This window comes from Pezoporus wallicus, unplaced genomic scaffold (assembly GCF_028554395.1).
Source record: "Pezoporus wallicus isolate ANWC-B61680 ecotype Strahan unplaced genomic scaffold, APGP_CSIRO_Pwel_v1 scaffold_3294, whole genome shotgun sequence".
Taxonomy (NCBI): domain Eukaryota; kingdom Metazoa; phylum Chordata; class Aves; order Psittaciformes; family Psittacidae; genus Pezoporus; species Pezoporus wallicus.
In genome coordinates, this window is record NW_026635478.1 from 13,454,255 (window position 1) to 13,473,891 (window position 19,637).

Here is a 19,637-nt window from a genome sequence, read left to right on the forward strand (position 1 = left end):
GGCAATGGACAGTGAAAGATCAAGAAGTATGAAGGAAAATTATCTCTGATATGATGAATTAGAGCACATCCAGCAAATGAAACCAGTCATTTCCATCAAAAGGCCTGTGTTTTCTTCCTCTTTTGGAGGTGCACAGATTATTCTATTGAGTAATCTGTGCTCAGTGGCTGTAAATCTTCGTGTTGGGTTTAATTAGGCCATTTGCTGTCTGAAGGGTTGGAATGACACAGGTATTGTATTAGCCTTTTGCTCATAGAATAATTGACACTTTGGCACAGCAGAGACGCTCGAGATGGGAAAGAGGAAGAATATTTCTCATATTTTACTGCCTTAAACGTGGCCACATGCTGTTGGGGTGTGTATTTCTCCTGAGTGAAACTCCAGGAATATGGCACAACTTGTTTGTGAGGAGCAGTGTGGGAGCATCCATTGATCTGTCTGCAGGTTCCTGAAAAAGGTTGTGGTTAGTACTTCAATTCATATTTGTAGATGTGGTGTGCTTATCTCCATGTTCTGATGTAGATATCCTCATTTGATGTAGTTGGGCTAACAGACCAGCTGCAGTTCAGGAGAGGAAGAAGGAGAAGAGGAGGTGAAGCAAGTATTTCTAATTACATACAACAGCCTCTCAGAACTGTAGCTGCTTGTCTGAGCCTTCAGAGAGACTGGGAGCTGTGTAATCAGCTAATTCCCTTGCGTGTGCTGAAGGCAGTGTCTTGATTCTCACTAGGCTTCTGTGAAAGACCTGGCTACATCCCAAAAGGAGCTGCTGGCTGTGGTGGGGCTAGGGTTTATGCTGTAGCATCTGTCAGGGTCACCATGAATGCGTGGTACATGTATGGTGAGTTGCTGCTCAGCCCCTCCACTCTGGACGAGGACAGAATTCATAGCATACCTGGCAAATATGGGGCATTACCACAGTGCCAAGTAATCATTAAAGACACTTTGAAGAGATCTCATTTGCCTTAGAGGGGCAAATTTCCAACCTAAATGGTTCCAGAATCTGAGGTATGCCTCAGCTACATCTACCTTTCTACACAGATACACACCCTGTACGTAAGTACTCTTAATTAATGTATGTGTGTATCTAATGTGCACACATGCACCCCATGTACAGTCATAGTCTGCATGTGTAGAGTGAATTGTAGACTTAGAGAATGGTTTGAGCTTGAAGGGATCTTTTAAAGACCATCTAGTCCAACCCCCTGCCACAGCCAGGGACACCTTCCACCAGACCAGGTTGCTCCAAGCCCTGTCCAACCTGGCCTTGAACACTGCCAGGGATGGGGCAGCCACAGCTTTTCTGGGCAACCTGTGCCAGTGTCTCAGCACCCTCACAGGGAAGAACTTCTTATCCAATCTAAATCTATTCTCTCTCAGTTTAAGGTCTAACGGAAAGGCTAAAAAGATCCAATGGAAGGGCTAAATAAAACATTGGGTAGAAGACCTTAGGCTGACACTCGGTGCAGATGCTTTTAAGTCTCTCTGCTGGATTTCTGTGCTGCAAGTGAAGTGGTTTCAAGTCAAAGAGCATTTGTCTAGAGAGACCTGAAGGTGTTAGCTCCAAAGTGCTCTCCATTACTTCATCTACTTTCCTGTCATGGTTATAAATTGCTTTTCTAAAAGACTTTGAGTAGAGGAAGGTAACAGTGAGTGGAATTGTTACCTCCAGATATATTTTATTTTTCTGATAGTTTTTATTTTTAGCCTACTTTCACGAGGAAACAGCAGACATATCATAAAGCTGTTTATCTCTCTCGACTCTTCTTTCCATTCCTCTTACAATAATTTTTTGCACCTAAAAGTCAATATTGATCAAATTTCTCAAGAGGGCTCTTTAAAGCTACTCTTAATTTCAGTAAACTTGTAGGAAAACGAGAAACTGAGCAGAAAGGAGAGATAATTTTCTTTTCCCACTACTAAGGAAAGATGTTGCTTTTTGAAGAGGCAGAAAACCAGACATTTCTGGTCAGCAGGATGTTGGAACATCTTCAGCATGGGTAGTTATCATTAATGCCATTGCTGAGTAAATGTAATGTTAGTAGAAACCATACATACCTGACAATGGTATGTCCTTGGGAGGGCTCAGTTGATTAATTCAGTGCATGTTACTTATAAAATCACAGAATCCTTTGTGTTGGAAGGGACCTGAAAGATCATCTTAGTTCCAGCCCCTTGCCACTGGCCGTCATTGATGTTGAACTTAAGTACCCAGAGATGTGACTTGCTGATACAAGGAATCTGCCAGGGTATGGTTTGGAGTATGGAAAGAGTGCAAGAAGGAAAATGTAGGTTTTCTTGGGAGAAATAGGAAGAGGCACTGCCCTAAGGAGCGAACCTCCTGTGAGAAATCCATTCCCATTCATTTTGAGCACTGCATGTTCCTTTCCTTGAAGGTAACGATGTCTTGCTGTAGTGCCACTGTTAGGAGTGCTGGTATGTGTGACATAAACAGATTACTTAATAACCAATTTTGCAAGAGGGGAAAAGTAAAGCTCCACCTTATCCTTTGAGATAAGGTATTCTTGGCTCTTTAAGCCCAACTTCCCTTGGGCTCGCTACCGCCCTGACTTCACAGCGGGGTGGAGGATGCTTGATTTCAAGTCTGACAACTGCACTGCTGGAAGGCCCCAGGAGCATTTTGGCTGCTTGTATTAGGAGTTGGGGACCAGCATTCTTCTCGGGTGTTTTATCAGATGATTTGCAAAGTAAAGGTCTAGAGCATCTCTTACATATTGTTGTTGTAGGAGTGAATTCAGGAAACAGTGCTGTTGCATTGGACACTTTTTCATGCGTCCTGTTATGAGATTTACTACATAGAGAACCTAAACCAGGGATTTTGTAATGACTTTCTGTAACTAGTTCTTCCACCCTAGCTGACTGCTCCCCATGTGTTCCTCCTCCTCGGTTTCTATTCTTGACCCTATTGTGTCACTGCTAGTTGCTGGTAGAAGGTTGTGTGATGCCATAAGCCTGAGATGATTTCTTGGTGCTTGGATCAATGAAGAGAGAGGTTGAAAGGGTCAGGAAAACTGTGAAAATCTTTACCTTTATTAACTGCCAGCAGAAGGCAGGAGAAATGATCTCTATTTACCCAGTTCCTTTGTTTTCTTTTTCTTCTTGCCTCTCATCCCCACCCTCATTTTTTGATCCCTGACTGTGGGCAGACCTTTGCCATTCTCAGAAATAACGAGAAGACCTGTTTCATGTCAGTTAGAGTTTTTAATTGCTTCTGAAAGAAGTATGATTTAAGAATAAATCAGGTAAAGTCTTAGCACGGAGTGTACTTCATTAATATTCTTTGGGTACCTTTAATTTATATGAGGAGACAGAGTAGGCTGTGTTTTGCTTTGGTAAAGCTGAGTCAGGCTTTGCTGGTGCAAAAGCAAGACACTGAGGACTTGAGCACTGCCTTTTTGCACTCTTTCCATATAGCAGCTGGCACAACTTGGGAATGGCAGGCATGGATTGGAACCTAAATGCTGCCCCATGCAGCTAGTAAAACCGAGATGGGTGGTTTGAATCTTCTCAGCTTTAAATTGTCTGGATGAAAGGCTTCAGATGTGCTGCTCCCCAGCTTTAATTCTCCCTGCTGTTTGGCAGGACACTGAAAAGTGTTGTTAACTGGTTTGTTATAGATGAAAAGGACTCTCTGACGTGCTGTGACTTCACTGCAGACTTTTGAGAGTATGGTAAATCCCTATGGAAAAGTTGGGAGGGGTTTTTGAGTGTTAATAAAGTCAGTAGTACAAATGTTGTGAGGTCTGGGAAATACAAATCACTCATGAAGTGGTTCATAAATTTTTGTTGTTAGGATAATATAACTTTTGGGTCACTGGTTAGCTTGATGCTAGTAAATCATAGGATCACAGACTGGTTTGGGACCAAAGGGAAAGGGACTGTAAAGCTCATCCAGTTCCAACCCCCCTGCCATGGGCAGGGACACCTTCCACTAGACCAGGTTGCTCCAAGCCCCGTCCAACCTGGGCTTGAACACTGCCAGGGATGGGGCAGCCACAGCTTCTCTGGGGAACCTGTGCCAGCACTGCACCATTCTCACAGGAAGAACTTCTTCCTAATGTCTTATCTGAATTTCCCTTGTGTAAGTTTGAGCCCATTACCCCTTGTCCTGTCACTGCAGTCCCTGAATGAAGAGTGATGAATCTGTGAGTATACTTGCTACTGACAGTTTCCAGCAGGCATCTGTGTTCCCCATCCCTGCATGGGATACCGTTCTGGTCACTGCAGATGTGTTTCATTTGTTGTCGGGCATCAGCATTAACTTTCAGGTTGCTGGGGTTGTGGTAGAAGGTGTTGATGTCTGCCTGCGCTGAGCTCCATGAGAAAAACTGCACTCCAAGTGCAGATGATGATAAACTGATTTTGCTGAAGGTGGTGATAAGTTGGCTGTGCACACAGAAGGAATGGAGAAAATGTTGTAAGAACAGCTGAGTCAATATGTGATGTGGTTTGCCTGTTGCGAAGGGAAGGTGGTATTTTCTTTTAGGCAGTGGTAAGTTTTGCGCTCACACAGGCTGTGCGTGTAAGGTAAGTGGCAGGGAAGAAGTGTGTTTCCATACCATTCCATACCTTGCGGCTGCCCCATCCCTGGCAGTGTTCAAGGCCAGTTTGGATGAGGTTTGGAGCACCCTCGTCTAGTGGAAGGTGTTCCTGCCTGTGGCAGGGGGTTGGACTAGAGGGTCTTTAAAAGATCCCTTCCAATCCAAACCATTCTGTGATTCTATATGATTCATTCTGGTAGAGATGGGCTTTTCCCCATCTCTGATCAGTTTAGAAACAGTCATTAGCTGAGAGCCATGCTAATTAGAAAGGTGGCCTCCCTTACAGCCTGTGATGAGATCAGCTTCCCTGGGTGAATGTTTTCAGTACATGGGCAATCCTGAAGCTGCTGGTCCCCATCAAGAGAGAGCAGGAGCTTGAACAGTGTGCAGCAGTCCACTCCATGGGTATGTCCCTCCATTGTCTCAGTGTGCTCATGATAATGGCTCTACAAAGGTCACTTTTAAGCCCTCTCTTAATTTGTGCTTCAGTTCCTGTAGCTGCTGCGCTGTGTCAGTGTATATACAGGCTGTTGGAACAGTTGTGCAGCTGCTGTTTGTGTGGTGGTTTGGTCCTCTCCTGGGTCATTTCGGTTAGGATTCAAGTCTAGGCTTGTTGAACTGTCTTCTCCCACCCATTGTATATACCTTCCTTTGCCCAACAGCTTTTTTTAAGGTACAGTTGTAGTGGATATGACAGTTCAGCATGGAGATTGAAGAACTGAGTCAGCTTGTGCTCAGATGTGAGCCCCAGATGTGCTCATTACCTGTCCGGAATTTTTCTGAGGCATTTAAAATGAGAAAGTAACACAAAATGTGTTGGGCAGGCCCAGTTGCAGTTGTAAGGTGTGCAGTGCTGGTGTTTGCTCTGTTTGGCTGCATTTAGCAAACTCTTGGTGTGGTTTTTGCCTGTTCACTGCATGGACAGATTTTTGAGTGATGTACTCCATGCCATAAATCAAGGCGTAGAGACGTAGCGAAGGTAAATGACAGAACCCACTTGGCAAACAGGGAGAGATACTGAGGTAGAAAGTGGAAGGTACCTGACCCCGTGTCAGGGTTGGGTCCCTTCGAGCTTGGCCACGTCAAGCAGTCACAGTCTTCGTGTAGCTAGGAAACACAGGAGTGTCCTTCCCTCTCTTATCTGTGTGCCCAGACCTAGTGGAGCTGGGCTTAATCTGGAAACTGATGCTAGGGCTGTTCCTATAGCTTGCTAGGATAACTGCAATCTGTACACTAGTTCAGTCTCAGCCTTCATGGAGGTCTGTCCCTTCCTTTCCTTTGGGCAGTTAGGAGGACTTAATATGAGCTGCTTGGCACTTGGCAAACCCAAGGAAACAGGGTGCTGGCTTCAGTAGATCTCTGCCCGCCACGCTGCAGTTAGATATCTTGGTTTTGTTGCTAACCTGTGCCCAGCCTTTGCTGTTTGTTCTTCAGGCTTTGGACAGCCTGCTGCTCTGCGCGGTCATTGGTGGTGATTAGGAGTTCAGGCTCGGAAAAGTCAATGGTGTTTGCTTCAGAGTTTAGAGGGTAGATTTCAGCGGCATGCTTTCCTACTGCTGGTGTGCAAGTCGTAAAGCAGCTGCCAGCCTCTGGTACCTAGAGAGCAGTTTGAGGTTCTCTCTCTGAGATGGGCCAGCCTTTTATTGCAGTTTTTATTTATATTGGAGGGTGATCTAAAGCCTACCTAGCTTGATATCTATGTACTTGATGTAGAAGTACAGCTTGGTATTTCTGTAGACAGCATTGGTAATTAATAAGATGGAAATATGGAGAATGAGGCTAAGGTTTTGGAAGAAGTTCTTCCCTGTGAGGGTGGTGATGCCCTGGCTCAGGTTGCCCAGAGAAGCTGTGGCTGCCCCACCCCTGGCAGTGTTCAAGGCCAGGTTGGACGGGGCTTGGAGCAACCTGGTCTAGTGGAAGGTGTCCCTGCCTGTGGCAGAGGGTTGGAACTGGGTGAGCTTTAAGGTCCCTTCCAACCTAAACCATTCTGTGACTCTATGATCTTCAGCCTACATGAGCTATTTTCAGTGGTCATTTCGGAAGGGGCCACAATTCTACAAGGTCAATGCTTGAGGCAGATGCTGGAAAATCCCAAGGTACCATGCTTCCGAGCAGCTTGTCCTAAAGCACGGTTCCCCTCCTCCGACCCGTTCCCTGGAGTCATGCGTTTTTAAAGTCTTCCTTTTGTTTCTGTGGAATCCAAGCAGCACTGGCAAGATTACATCAGATCACAGGAGGACAGGTTCAGTGGCTTCTGTAACCTCCCACAGCTCGGAAGAAGGGAGAAAGAAAAGCAGCTTATGGGGTTGTGGGTAAGAAAGAGTCTCGCAATGGGTTATATAAAGCTCAGTGAGAATACCCCAAACACATGTTTATTGTTCTGTCTAAACAATGCCCACCCATTAAGTCATTGCCAACTTCCTTATATTTTACTGTCATGGAAAGTACCTTATAGCTGTCACCAACATGTGTCTTTGGGCTTTGTATTCTGATTAATTCCTAGTATAGTTTTTAGCAAATGACTTGGTCTGCTCCTTATAAACAAATGGGCTTTGTAGGATTTTCAGTAAGTCAGATGAAGACCTCATTTTTTTAGTTTTCTCTACCTATTTAGATGTTTTTGACTTGATTTTGTGTGAGCTTCATCTTTTGGAGCCATCCTGTTCTTCAGGGCACGTTGCTAACTCACCTTTTAAACATGCTTCACTGGAGGAATCTGGCAGTTCAAGTCTGGGTCACTGGTGGGTATTGAAACAGAGAAGTGCAAGGTTTAGACAGATGGCCAGGAGGACTTTCTTGCTGGCTAACTATAGTGTTGTTACGTGGGAACCTTTTAAAGACGGCAGAGGTCACTTTACATAAAGATTAAACTAAGCTTTTCAGGATATTGACATTCTAGAAGTGTGGTGCTATAAAAGAGGAAAGAAAAATCTCTTGTTTTCCATGCTGTCTTCTCCTACACAGCTCAGTTCCTTGCCCTTTGTAGTGATTTTAGTAAAAGGTTCTATATAAAGATATGGAGTGTGCAAATACATAAAATGATCTTTGGACAAGTTCTCTGCTCGATTAAATAACTGCTTCTTCATTGCTGATGCTAGATCCTCACTTGAATACTTTTAGCCACAAATTTGGGGTTCTTTTGTTAGAGCTGGCAGAGAGGTTTGTTGTTTCTAATCTTGTACCTTCCAATTTCATCTATCAGTTGCTTAGTAGCTGGGGTTTTGTCTCTTACGGAGCTTCTGCTTTCATTTTTTGCCCTTTACTGCATCTCTCCCATTGCAGGCTGTTCTCCTGAGGGCATTTATTAGGTTGTGAACCCCCTACTCAACCTTATGCTTGTCCTTTTACAAGTGTTTGGTCCCATCACCTGATAGGTTCATACTGACCCTTGTCTTTAGCCATGCATACCATGGAAGAATTAGTCGATTACACTTTACTAGTGTTTTAAAAGCCCTTATGCCTGAGGGCCTTCCTGATCTCAGTTTTTTTCAGCTACCTGGTTAAAGACTTGTGCTTCTTTATTCGAGTCTTTTCCATACAGACATAATTTCTTCTGCCTCTCCCAGCCAGTCTTATTCAGCATCCTTTGTCCAACTCCAGTGATCCACCTGCTATTGCTGGTCCTCTGGCAGTCTGAGCTCAGTCCCTCCAAAAGACCTTGTGTTCCCTTGATGAGAACCTCTTCCAGAGAGGTGATTTTGTGCCCAAGCATCACCACTGTAAGACACACAAGTGTGTTTCTGCACTAGTAAAATCATTACTGAGACAGAAAGAGCTGAGTCTGTGAGGGCTACCCTCTCTTTGGAAGGAAATGCATCTTCCATGTGGTTCTGCTGTGGGATCTGGATCTGCTTTATCTCCAACTGCTATGTTAGCTTGTTGAGATTTCACCCAAATTTCAGCAAAGTGCTCAGTGAATCCCTCTGCTGTGTAGCTGATGTACAAGTTTTTATTCATGAGGAAGATCAGTTACTTGAATATCAGGATGTTCTGAAAACCCTGTGGGGACCAAGGGATGAGCCTGATCAGCCCATCTATAGGGTTGGTTCTGGCTTGGTTTTGTTTTCTTTGGATTTCCAGTATCTGTGTTTATATGCATTAACAGGAATGGCACTTAGCTCTTCAACAGTGCTAGAGAAAATCATCATAGTTCTTAGTTTTAATGCATGAACCAGCCATGTTCACCCACAGGTCTTGTGAACTTCCATCTCTGTTCTCCTACTCCTAATTTACATCTTCCTGATGTATCACTGAAAATATTCCTAGTGGTCTGTAGGTTTTGTAACTTGTGTTTTCATCTGTGTGGAAATTAAGGCTCTTTCTGATTGCTCTGGGTGCATTTTTAGGTGGAATATGATGATTGTATAGAAGGGTCTATGAGAGCTGATTCTGTTCCAGGGGTGTAGATAGTTATCTGAGACTGTGCCCTGGGAATTGGAGCTGTTGGGTTGGAGGACCCTGCTCCTCTGCTGGCACCAGTACCTCTAACCCTTCCAAACCAGGTAGCATTAAGGGCACCCAGCACATGACGGTGTGGCCATTTGTTCTTATTTCTTGAGCTGATTGGAAACTAAGCAGGGCTTAGTTTGGGACTTGCTTAGTGCTACTTTTAGTGTCTCCCCTTTAAAATGGATCATCCCTTTGATTTATTTGTCCTTCTGGGCTGTCAGCTTTTTATGTCATTTATTGCCTCAGATTCTCACGCAAAACAAGAAGTACTCTTCCACCACCGCTCCTTGGCTTCAGTGTGCTGTGCCATGCCATGCCATCTTATGATGATGAAGCACGTGGCAGGCTGCATCCCCTAATGGTCTTGTGTGACTTGGGAGCTGCCATGGGTGCAGGTTCCTCAATGTTAGATACCCCATGGAGCAAGTCATCATCATCAAGGTACCAACTCATTAGTGATAAGAGTGAAAGCCATGCACTCCTGAGCTGTGTCATGAAGCCACGTTAAGAGGTGAAGCTTTTCTGCCCTGAGGGTATGCTGTGTTTTAGTCCCATCCAGGTAAGAGGCTGATAGCTAGGCTATGGAGATGGGCAGTGAAGGGCACATCTTGGTCTGCACCTGTTGTATTAGGGGTCAGCCATGCCCCAGATTTAAATGGCTGGGGCATCCAGAGCAAGCCCTTCAGGCCACCTGAATATCTGTCTCATCTTCTCTGGGAGCCTGGGTACACACGGCTGCCCTGTGTGGGAGCTGAGCAGCCAGAGCTTGTGGAGAAGGCATGTCAATTATGACCACATCAGCCTGTCCAAGCCTGATGGGGTTTAATGTGACTCTCCCTGTTCTTCAAAAAGGAGTTTGGAAAGTGAAAACAAGGGCCAGTTGAAGACTGCTAATGCTCAGATCATTTTCATTGCTTTATACATTTTTAATATTAGGTGCCAGCCTGAGATTCTTTATGGGCTCGTCTGACCAGGCTCCAAGTCCCCAGAACTCTGGTCACATGGAAGGGATTCCTTCTTTGGTATTATGCACCAGGCAGATTTTATCCTTTGATCCTGTAACTTTTGGTTCCTTTCTCCAAATGACCAAGTTGTGGTTTTGCTAAGCAAAAGTCACACCACTGTCACTATTTACTTAGAAAATTTAGTGCTTAAAAATTGAGAGGATCATAAATCAAATTATCTCTTTCTGCTTGTTCTTTTGCCTGTAGATATCTGGAATGAAACAAGAATTTCACTCTTGGGCAGTGCCAGGTTTAAACTCTGCACTTGAACTATTAGTGCGAAGTGTCCCTGCCCAGGGCAGGGTGGTTGGAACTAGATGATCTTAAGGTCCTTTCTAACCCAAACCATTCTATGGATTTCTCTCTATATAAATTTTTTTTTTGTCATTTGTTTCTTGTATAGGGGGGTTGGAACTAGAGATTTTAAGGTCCTTTCCAACACTGACTATTCTATGATTCTGTGAATAGATCCATGTGGCTTGTTCTTTACAGGCCTTGAGATGTCCAAGCTGATGTAATTGCATAGAAAGAGAGTAGTTCTTAAGCTCCCAGCACACATTTCTCACACAGGCAGACCCCAAGGTCTCTTCATCACATACATCTAATTGGACTCTTGACTGACAATGCCAGGTTTGTCCTGGTTCTTCCACTGCTGTGCTACCCCTTGCTTAGCAGTGGACATGGCAGAATTATGGGTATATAGGTACAGGAACCTGGTGTGTTTGATGCAGGTCCTGCCTTTTCCTACCATGAAACTCTTGTGAAGCTTTCTGCAAACCTCAGTGGGTGATGGGGAGTGAGTACCTGAAAGGAGACCAGGATTATGTACGTAGTAGGTGATCAGGGTATGCTCACACACAAATTTGGCTGCCTAAACACACACACACACACACAAGCCACTCGTGGGTAGCTGAAACTTCACCAGGTCAGGCATCTTCAAACGTGCAAATTTCATAGTGTTTTTATTTTTCAGTACATTTTCCTCCTATGTCTGCATTTCTTTAACCCCCGCATTTCCTTAGATGGAATAGCTGAGAGAAAAAATAGAATGGTGTTGGTGGTATGCTTGAGATCTGGCTTGTTGAGGCAGGGTGTCTGGACCTGCTTTCTTCTCTGCATGCTGCCAGAGCGCTGCTGGGGTCAGCATGTGAGGTTGTGGCATGCACGGCTTGAGCTTCAGTGAGTTTCACTGCCAGGACCTCAACAAGACCATGCTTGGCCAGGATGGAGACAGGAGATGAACAGATATTCTTGCAGGCAGGGAGGGAGTGCTGCATTTTACACAACTTAAATTTGGTAATACACTGAGTGGGTTTTCACCAGTATAACTGACTCAGGGACTCTTCAGTGCCCAAACTCTAAATCTGGACTCTGAATCATGAACTCCTATCCTTTAATAGCTCTTAATAAAGCAAAAGATGTGGTTTCAACCAAAATTTTTCCAGGGGGAAAATACCTCTATGATGAGTACTTCTTGCTCTATTAATAATCAGATGAAACGATTTTAGTCTGAATTTGGTGCACAGCAAAGTTTCTCTTCAGGTGCGAGAAGCTAACTTCAAAAGTTCTAGCTGCAGCAGGTTTAAGTTCAAGGAAGCCATGACCCATGGCTGTCTTATAAAATAAAAGAGGTGCCACTTTGTTCTGCAGGTCTTGCTGTGCATCTTACCTACAGGATTTTATGGAATCCCAGGATGGTTTGGGTTGGAAGGGGCCGTAAAGCTCACCCAGTTCAAACTCCTGCCATGGGCAGGGACACCTCCCACTAGAGCAGGTTTCTCTAAGCCCCATCCAGCCTGGCCTTGAGCACTGCCAGGGATGAAGCATTTATATATAAATTCACTACAGTTCTTGCTACCAGCTGCTGTTTCAGGTCAGTTTGATCTAGATAGAGTTAGTATGGGTCTGGCTTCCATCAGCTTCTTCAACTGACAGCTCTACTATCATGCTGTATCATGGCTGGCAGGCTGAAAGAGGAGGACTTCCCAAGTCTGTATCAGCATGAATCAAGAGACCTTCGAAAAGGAACCTGCATTGTGTCTGATCAAAAGCCATCTCGCTCTGCATTTCAGTGTGGTGAAGAACACCCCTTCAGTCAACCGAAACAGGTCTCAAAATTAACAAGCTGCATATAGAGGCTAATTGTTTTCTTAGGGGAGAGCAATGCGAGCAGCCCGAGAGGAGGCTGGGGGTGCAATGGGGACATGGGTAACTGACCTATGTCCTGGGTACAGGGGAAGGTTATGGCTGAGTGGGACCTGGATTACTGGGAGAAGTTTAGCACTGGCCTCCGTGCTCCCCATCCTCCACCAAACCATAGGATCATAGTGTGGTTCCTGTGTTAAATTTATCAGGCATTCCCATTTGTAGGCAGTGGTTCTCATGGGAAAGGCTCTGTTACCCCGGTGAGTAGGAAATGGCTCAGAACCCCAGTGCGCTGAGAGTATGTGTCAATTGTTTCCTTCCAGGCACTTTGGGAAGGGAGCCTAGAAGTTTATCTCAGCATTTGCAACAATACAAACAGATGCCAAGCAGTTCAAGTGCATAGAACAGGAAAATGTCCTGCTTGGCCTCCCTATACAGAGTGGGAGGAGCAGGGAGGGGGAGGATTACACAAACCCCCCAACATTAAGTAAGTCTCTCCCTCGCAGAGTAGGGAAAAGCAGCTAAGTAATGCAGATGTTTGCCTGCATGTATACAACTTCATTTTCATATTACCAAAGTCTGTCCTGTGCACACGTGGTCAAAAGATTAAAGAGGTTCTTTGGTTTTGTTGGCAGCACAAAGTATTAAGACTACAGGCTTACTATGATGTGTTTTCTGTTGTCAAGCTGACTGCAGAATTGAAGTGATCCAAAGGAGGGTGTTGTGCTAGTACAGATACTGGATCCTGGCTGTAAGAATCCTTTGGAAACAACTACTGCTGCCCTGTCTGTCCCAGAGCCACCCTACAGCCCTGCTTGTGCTCAGATCGTTTCCCCTTCTCTGTCCTACGCAGTGTTTATGCCATCAGCCATGTTAAAGCTGATGTTTCCAGCTGCTGGAATAGCTTTCTTGGTTTCCTTTGACACACTGGAGCTAAATCTTATCTCCAGGTGCTGATCCATAAAGTCTTTCTGCAGGTGCCTCTGATAGTGGTGTGGCTCTGCCTGTTACCTCTGCGGTGTGAGCCAGTTTCTCTGGGCTGGAGGCAGCAGAGGCAGGTCCCTTTTCTCCTGCCACTGTTATGATGCCTGTTGGACCTTGCTCAACCCTGGATTTCTGTTTCTGTTTTTGTCCTGCTCACTGAGATGGTGAGTTACTAGTGCCTGGTACTGTACTGAGAGGTTGTGTGGCTGTTGGCACCCGGCAGCCAGAGGAGATGCTCATGGGGTGGAGAACTTCTAATATCTCAGCCTAGATAACTGTGGCTGAAAAGCAACCCTAACTCCACTCGGGGAGATTTTCACTAACTCTTTGTAGCTGTTAGTTTGTATCTTGACATCGTGGACACTGTATGTCTTTGTATATGAATATCTATTTATTGGTCTTCTGCATAGTTACCACCAGTACCTAAACTCAAGCTTGCTGCACACTCCAGCCACCAGAATGATCATAGAATCACAGAATGGTTTGGTTTGGAAGGGGCCTTAAAGGTCATCCAGTTCCAATCTCCTGTCACAGGCAGGGACACCTTCCACTAGACCAGGTTGCTCCAAGCCCTGTCCAACCTGGCCTTGAACACTGCCAGGGATGGGGCAGCCACAGCTTCTCTGGGCAGATCCCAACGATGATGGGATCTGTTTCAGGGCCATCACAGGCACTGTCACACTGTTGTGTTTGTGAGGGAGAGGGAATTTCTTTATAAGCTTCTGCTTTCTATTACAATTCCCACATAACAAATTACTTTAGAGCCAAAATGTATCACACCTAGTGGGGGTGAATGTGTTTTTCAACTGATCATTCTGGAGAACAATTTTTTTCCTTTTAATTTTGTTGGTCTGTGAGAATTAAGAATTCAGTGGTTTAGAAACAAACTTTTTCAGATGCTTTTTTTAATATTTAAATAACTCAACAGCATGCATTTAAAATTTTTAATTGATCCTCTGTGTTTGCTTTTGTGAAGTAGTTACTGCTGGAGATCTGTGGATCTCAATGGCCTTGTTGGGCCATGGAACATGTATGGTTAGGAGAGACAATGTATAAATGGAGAAGGCATGAGCTATTTTCGTACACTTCTGGCCCCATCCCTGCATACTGCTCATCATTCCATTAGTTACGAAGCCCTGGCGGAGCTGAGTTAGCTATTCTGAAGTTGCTATTAAGGAGGGCTGCTCTGGTCAAGCAGCTTTTTAAAAGACCTTGGTGGCTCTCAGTGTGAGAATTCAAGTGGAGAAAAGGTGAAGGGCTCTCCAGACTTCACAGCAGGTGGTTCTTCATTGAAAAGTCAGTTTGTTACGGAGACTGGGTGTTTTGTGCCTGAAGTTTCAGTTATTCGGTCTCAGAGATGGATTTAGCATACTGAGGAATTGGAGATGCATGTTAGCAATGAAGTTAATGGGTGATTGCAGATTCCAGCTTTACTCTTGCAGAGCAGCTTCCCGTGTCTTGCAAATAGGTGGTTCATCCAGAACCTTATCCGGCTGCTGAAAAACAAATGGTAATGATAGGTGCAGCTCCCAGGTGAGAGGGAAGAGCAATGCATCCCCTGTAGTGAGGGAAAATTCGTGGAGATGAATCAGTGGCAAGGGCCAGTTTTCTCTCTGGCTTTATCAAGTGTGTGACTGCTTTATCTAGTGAGGCATGACTTCTATTACTCACTTGAGTATTATTCCTGAGCAGAAAGCGGCATGACTATTGCAGAGAAGAGGTGGGCTGCATCTCATCTGGCCTTAGATATTGTTGCCACCATCTTGTTGGGTACCCACCCATTTAACACAAGGTTCTGTGGTTTCAGAAGTGATGTGCTGTCACGCTGTGGAGTACATGGAATGCATTTCAGGAGGGTCTTTTGGTTGAGTATCTTCTGTGGCAGATATGTGTAGGTGCTGGAGTCATCTCTGCTCCCTGCTCAAAGCCGCAGCAGTCACGATTGCTGGGATCCGAAGGCTGCTGTTTGAGCTGCAGCCTCTGCCTTGTCTTGAATGTGTCATCTCCTATGCTCACATGAAGCTTTCATAGTTGTGCATTCATGCAAGGGGTAAGCACGCACCAGGAATAGCTGAATGTGAGGTGGCCAAGACAGTGACTCTGCAGAAATGCTCCCCCATGTGCAGAAGTAAATGACTGTACCCACAGATAAATGTATTTGTTCTTACGTGCGTTTGTGGCTCAGTCATTCAGATAAAGGTACTTCAGACAGTAATAGGTCATGTGTGTTTATCTGAAGCTCTCTGCTTGGCTATGCTGAGACATGAGGGTAAACCAAATTTGGTCAAAAGCCTAGGATGCCACTATTATTTATCAGGGGCTGAATCTGAAGGAGCTGTTTTTTCAGTTTAAAGCAAGAAGTCTGGATTATCTGCGCACAGAAAAAGACATGTATACACTTTCTGTAACGAGAAGGAAAGATACTTACCCCAAGTTGGTAGAAGTGCAGAAAGCCTTGAAAATAAAACCTTTTGATCAAACTCTGTAAGAAGACACAACAACTGGCAAATGTAGTTGCAGTGCTGTGGTTTGAAATAGAAGTCTGAAGGACAGGGAAGAGGCATACTTTGGGTTTACAGTCAGCATGTGGAATTTGACACTTACTCCTTTATGACTTAATTTTTATTTTGGAATGTGTCAAGTACTTAGAAGTTGACAGTAACTTATGTTTAGTAGTTCTCCCTCATCTGCTGAGTTATAATACCCTAAAGGGGCTTTTACACTTGTTACACAGTGGACTACGTAGCTGAGTGATAGAAATTTGGCTCCACTAAGCTCTTCAGTGCAGCTGGATCAGTTTGCACAAGGTGGGTGTTAAATTCAGCCAATGTTTGTGGGGAAACAAATGGAAAAAATAATGTATTCGCTATATTCAATATTGCAGAATGAGTGTGATGGCCTTTTATGGGTTTTATTTTTAAATGAGTCATAAGGACAGAATAATTACCAGAGTCTGCCCTGGCGTGCGCTCTCAGAAATGATTGCACAAAAAATACTTCTCAAATGGAGCTCCTAGCTCATGTCTGGGGAGAAGGAACACAGGATTAATTAATATGAGGCCAGCAAAGTAGGGTAGTTGGCTGGTCTGTTTGAATGAAACACAGCATGAACTGCCCTGGCCAGGGATGCACAAAGGGTATGCACTCAAAGTTGATGTTTGCTGTGCTGGTGTTCCCTAGGTCATCACACTATCTACATTGGGGTCCACGTGCCGAAGAGCTATAGGAGAAGGAGGCGTCACAGAAGACGACCTGGGCACAAAGAGAAAAAAGAAAAGGAGAAAATCTCTGAGAATTACTCCGACAAATCAGACGTAGAAAATGCTGATGAGACAAGCAGCAGCATCCTTAAACCTCTCAGTAAGTACTGGTTTCAGTTGTCACTCACTACAATGGTCTGTTGTCTAGTGATCTGCTCCTGATCCAATCATGGAGGAGGAAACTGGATCCATGCAAACAGTCATCTTGTGTTACAGGGTCAGAGTTATCTTAATCAGTTGCTGTCAGATGGTTGCTACAGGTTGGAGAAGGCACAGGCTGGAACAGAAATTTCATCCCTCCATATCACCTGCATTGGCTCCTGAGCTAATGGCAGGCAGAAGAGGCCAAATTTTTGAAAGCAATTTGATACTGTGTGTAAAGAAATAGCAAACACAAAGACTGAGTAGGTGCCTGGACAGATCTATTGCAGCTTCTGCCCTGGCTCTCAGGACATGAACCCTCTCTAGCGTTCAGGCACCCCATGGCCTCAGCTAGAAACAGCCTTACAAGGAGGAGCAGGTTGGTAAGAAGCATCAAGACCAGTGCTATAGGCTAAGGAGCATAGGCATCTGGGATTCGGCTTCATTGTGTCAGTAACTCGTGGTGCTAGTAAGCCTTTTCCCTTCAGTAATTAAACTGTTTTAAGTTTTGCAAACAAAAAGATTAAACTGTAACATTACTGTGTGTTTGAATATAGTGATACTATAGGGTTGAGTATCTGAATGTTAATAGGCAGATGAGGTCTGTTTTGGATGTCCTCTACTCCATTTGTACTGAAATGGTTAAGCAGAGGAGATAGATCTTTATCTGGTGTCATCTTTATGCAGCTCTTTGGTAACATCATAGGAGACTGTCATAAAGTCCCATTTTTCGTGCTGTCTTCTCTGTTGGCCACAAGCTTGTTCTGAAATCTGGGGGATGACTGCTTAAACAGGAGTGGGAGAGTACAGATGAGAGAATAGAAGCAGGTGACAGCCTTCTAAAACGGGAACATGCTGACAAGGTTTGAATATAGCAGAACAGCCCAGCATATGATATAGCTCAGATTTTTGAGGCTAACTCCAGGTGGTTGCAGTTTCATTAGAAAGAACTTGTTGGCAAGTAGGGAAAATGCTTCTTGTGTGAGACAGAGGAGCAAGGAGGGGTCATGGATTGAATATGTGAATTTTTCATTTTAAAATGATGTTGCTGGGTAGTTGCTGCATGTAAAGGCAATAGCATGGGATCAGATCAGTCATGTCATTAGTCTAAAGCTTGTACTCTTGGTGGTACTTCAGTGAGCAGCACCTGGAAAGGAAGGCAAGTCATGAAGTCTCCCCAGCTGTAGTTCTTTAATTGTCCCAAGGAACGGACACGCAAAAATGAGGAGCTGGTTTGGCACTGAAAGACATAATTACCTGCCTACAAGAACTCTTGGTATTCAAAGTTTAATTTTTATATTTACACCTCTGTGCTTTTTTGGTGTGCAGGTGAGCAGAGCCATAGAAATTCCTGTTTGGCTTCTGGATTTATCCATTTCCTAGAGGAATCCTTTCCACAGGCTAATTGTGCCCATGGTTGAATACATGTTTCTTCCATCAGGTTTTGATTTTCTACCTTTCGCTTTGTTCATCATGGTTTCTGTTTTGTGTCATTTAAAAAAGGGTTAATGGTATTTTTCCTATACAGTTGCTACAGGTTAGTATGTTCTTCTCTACTCATATCTGCATCTACAAATGTGCAGTCTTTGCATCTCTCTGATGAGAACTTTCCCATAGTCTTTTTCACGCTGACCTCTTTGCACTACCTTTTTGGAGTGGAATCACTTAAATACCACACAATGTTCCAGGTGTCCTATGCAATAACATTACATCATCTTTAACTTTTTTTCTGTAGTGTTCACTGTCTCAAGTATCCAGATGCTTTACCAGGTTCCTGCAGGGACTTGCTGTTGGCCAGATCTTTTTACAAGCTGGCACAGTTAATTTAGAACACTGTAAAAGATAGGAGTAGTTCACTTTACTGTCTTGAATTACCAAACATTGAATTGCATGTTGCCTCATATCCCTAGGTTTTTTCTTTCCCTTTTGAAACTCTTGCCTTCATAGCTGACCTGAATTATTTGTTTCTTACTAGAAACAAATTTTTGCTTGCTAGAAGCCTTTCTTGTCTAGTTCTGCATGTGTAGTAATGCCAGGAATCAGCTATTCTGCTGTTCTGCTTTTGGCAGTCTCCATCATTTAGAAATGGCTCTTTATGTCTATTTTGTTTTCTGTCTCTTATATGGTTGCTGATCTGATGGAGTTGGTGGGTAGTCAGACTGTTCCAGCGTTAGATGTCTGTCACTGGCACTTTGATGAAGGCTTTTTGAGGGTCTGAATGGTTTGTGTGCACTGTGGATCCAGCTGCTGTTTTCACCCTCAGTCACAGCATGTGTGTCCAAGAGAAGACCAGTTCTCTTCAGACAAAGCTTATCAGCTTACCCAGGTGTTCATTACTGACAATCGTGGCATGAAATCTTAGTTACAATCCTGTTTTGTTTAATCTTTTTCCATTAATAGTAAATAAATGAGCAGTATGAGGCTCAAATTCAGTTTCTGAAGAACATTAGAAACAAGGAACGGCAATTTTACTGGAGTTGAGAGAAAGCTGAAATGAGATATATTACATATGCTTGAGAGAGCTGTCAGTAGAGAGCATGTGGCATTAGAAGCTGAAATATGTTAGGCTTGTGGGGTTTAGCAGTGTGGGAAAGAGTGAAGGCATTTGCTGTGGGGCAGGGGAGCTGGTTGGCCAGGTAGGAGAGAATTTGGGATTTTGCTTTCCTCCTTTGAAGGGGGAGAGAAGTAAGAGCAGGGGCTCGCTGGACATGCATGTGGGGTGCACAGTGTGTCCCTGTCCTCAGAAAAGGAGAAAAAGCCCTGGAGTGCTAGGCACAAAGGAAGGAGGAAATCCTCAGGCAGCTCAGTGCCATTCTCGTGAAATGACCCAAGAATAGAAGAGTGAGGGTGTTGCAGCTCCAGGATTAAGGACTGTAGGGACAGCTGTGTTAACGACCTTTGCATAATGCTGCTTTGCAGGATGGCTGGCTGTGACCAGGGACTCTGCCCACCAGTAAAACATGGGATGGGACTCACCTGTGCTTCAGGAACCTGTCAGAGCCTGAGGTGTGATGGTTAACTGGGTTCTGAATATAATGTGTAGGACACTGTCCTCAGAAGGGCTGCAGAGTAGGTGTCTCAGGTTTAATGACA

General features: G+C 44.4%; 1 protein-coding gene across 6 annotated transcripts in view; it reads left to right on the forward strand.

The window, feature by feature from the left end:
* Nucleotides 1–19,637, forward strand: part of SLC4A4 (solute carrier family 4 member 4) — a 202,858-nt gene that overhangs the window by 62,294 nt on the left and 120,927 nt on the right. For all 6 annotated transcript variants that reach the window (XM_057428369.1, XM_057428362.1, XM_057428378.1 and 3 more), the window contains one exon: nt 16,324–16,503. In XM_057428369.1, the coding sequence (XP_057284352.1) occupies nt 16,324–16,503 (180 nt within the window). The remainder of the gene's footprint in view (nt 1–16,323; nt 16,504–19,637) is intronic.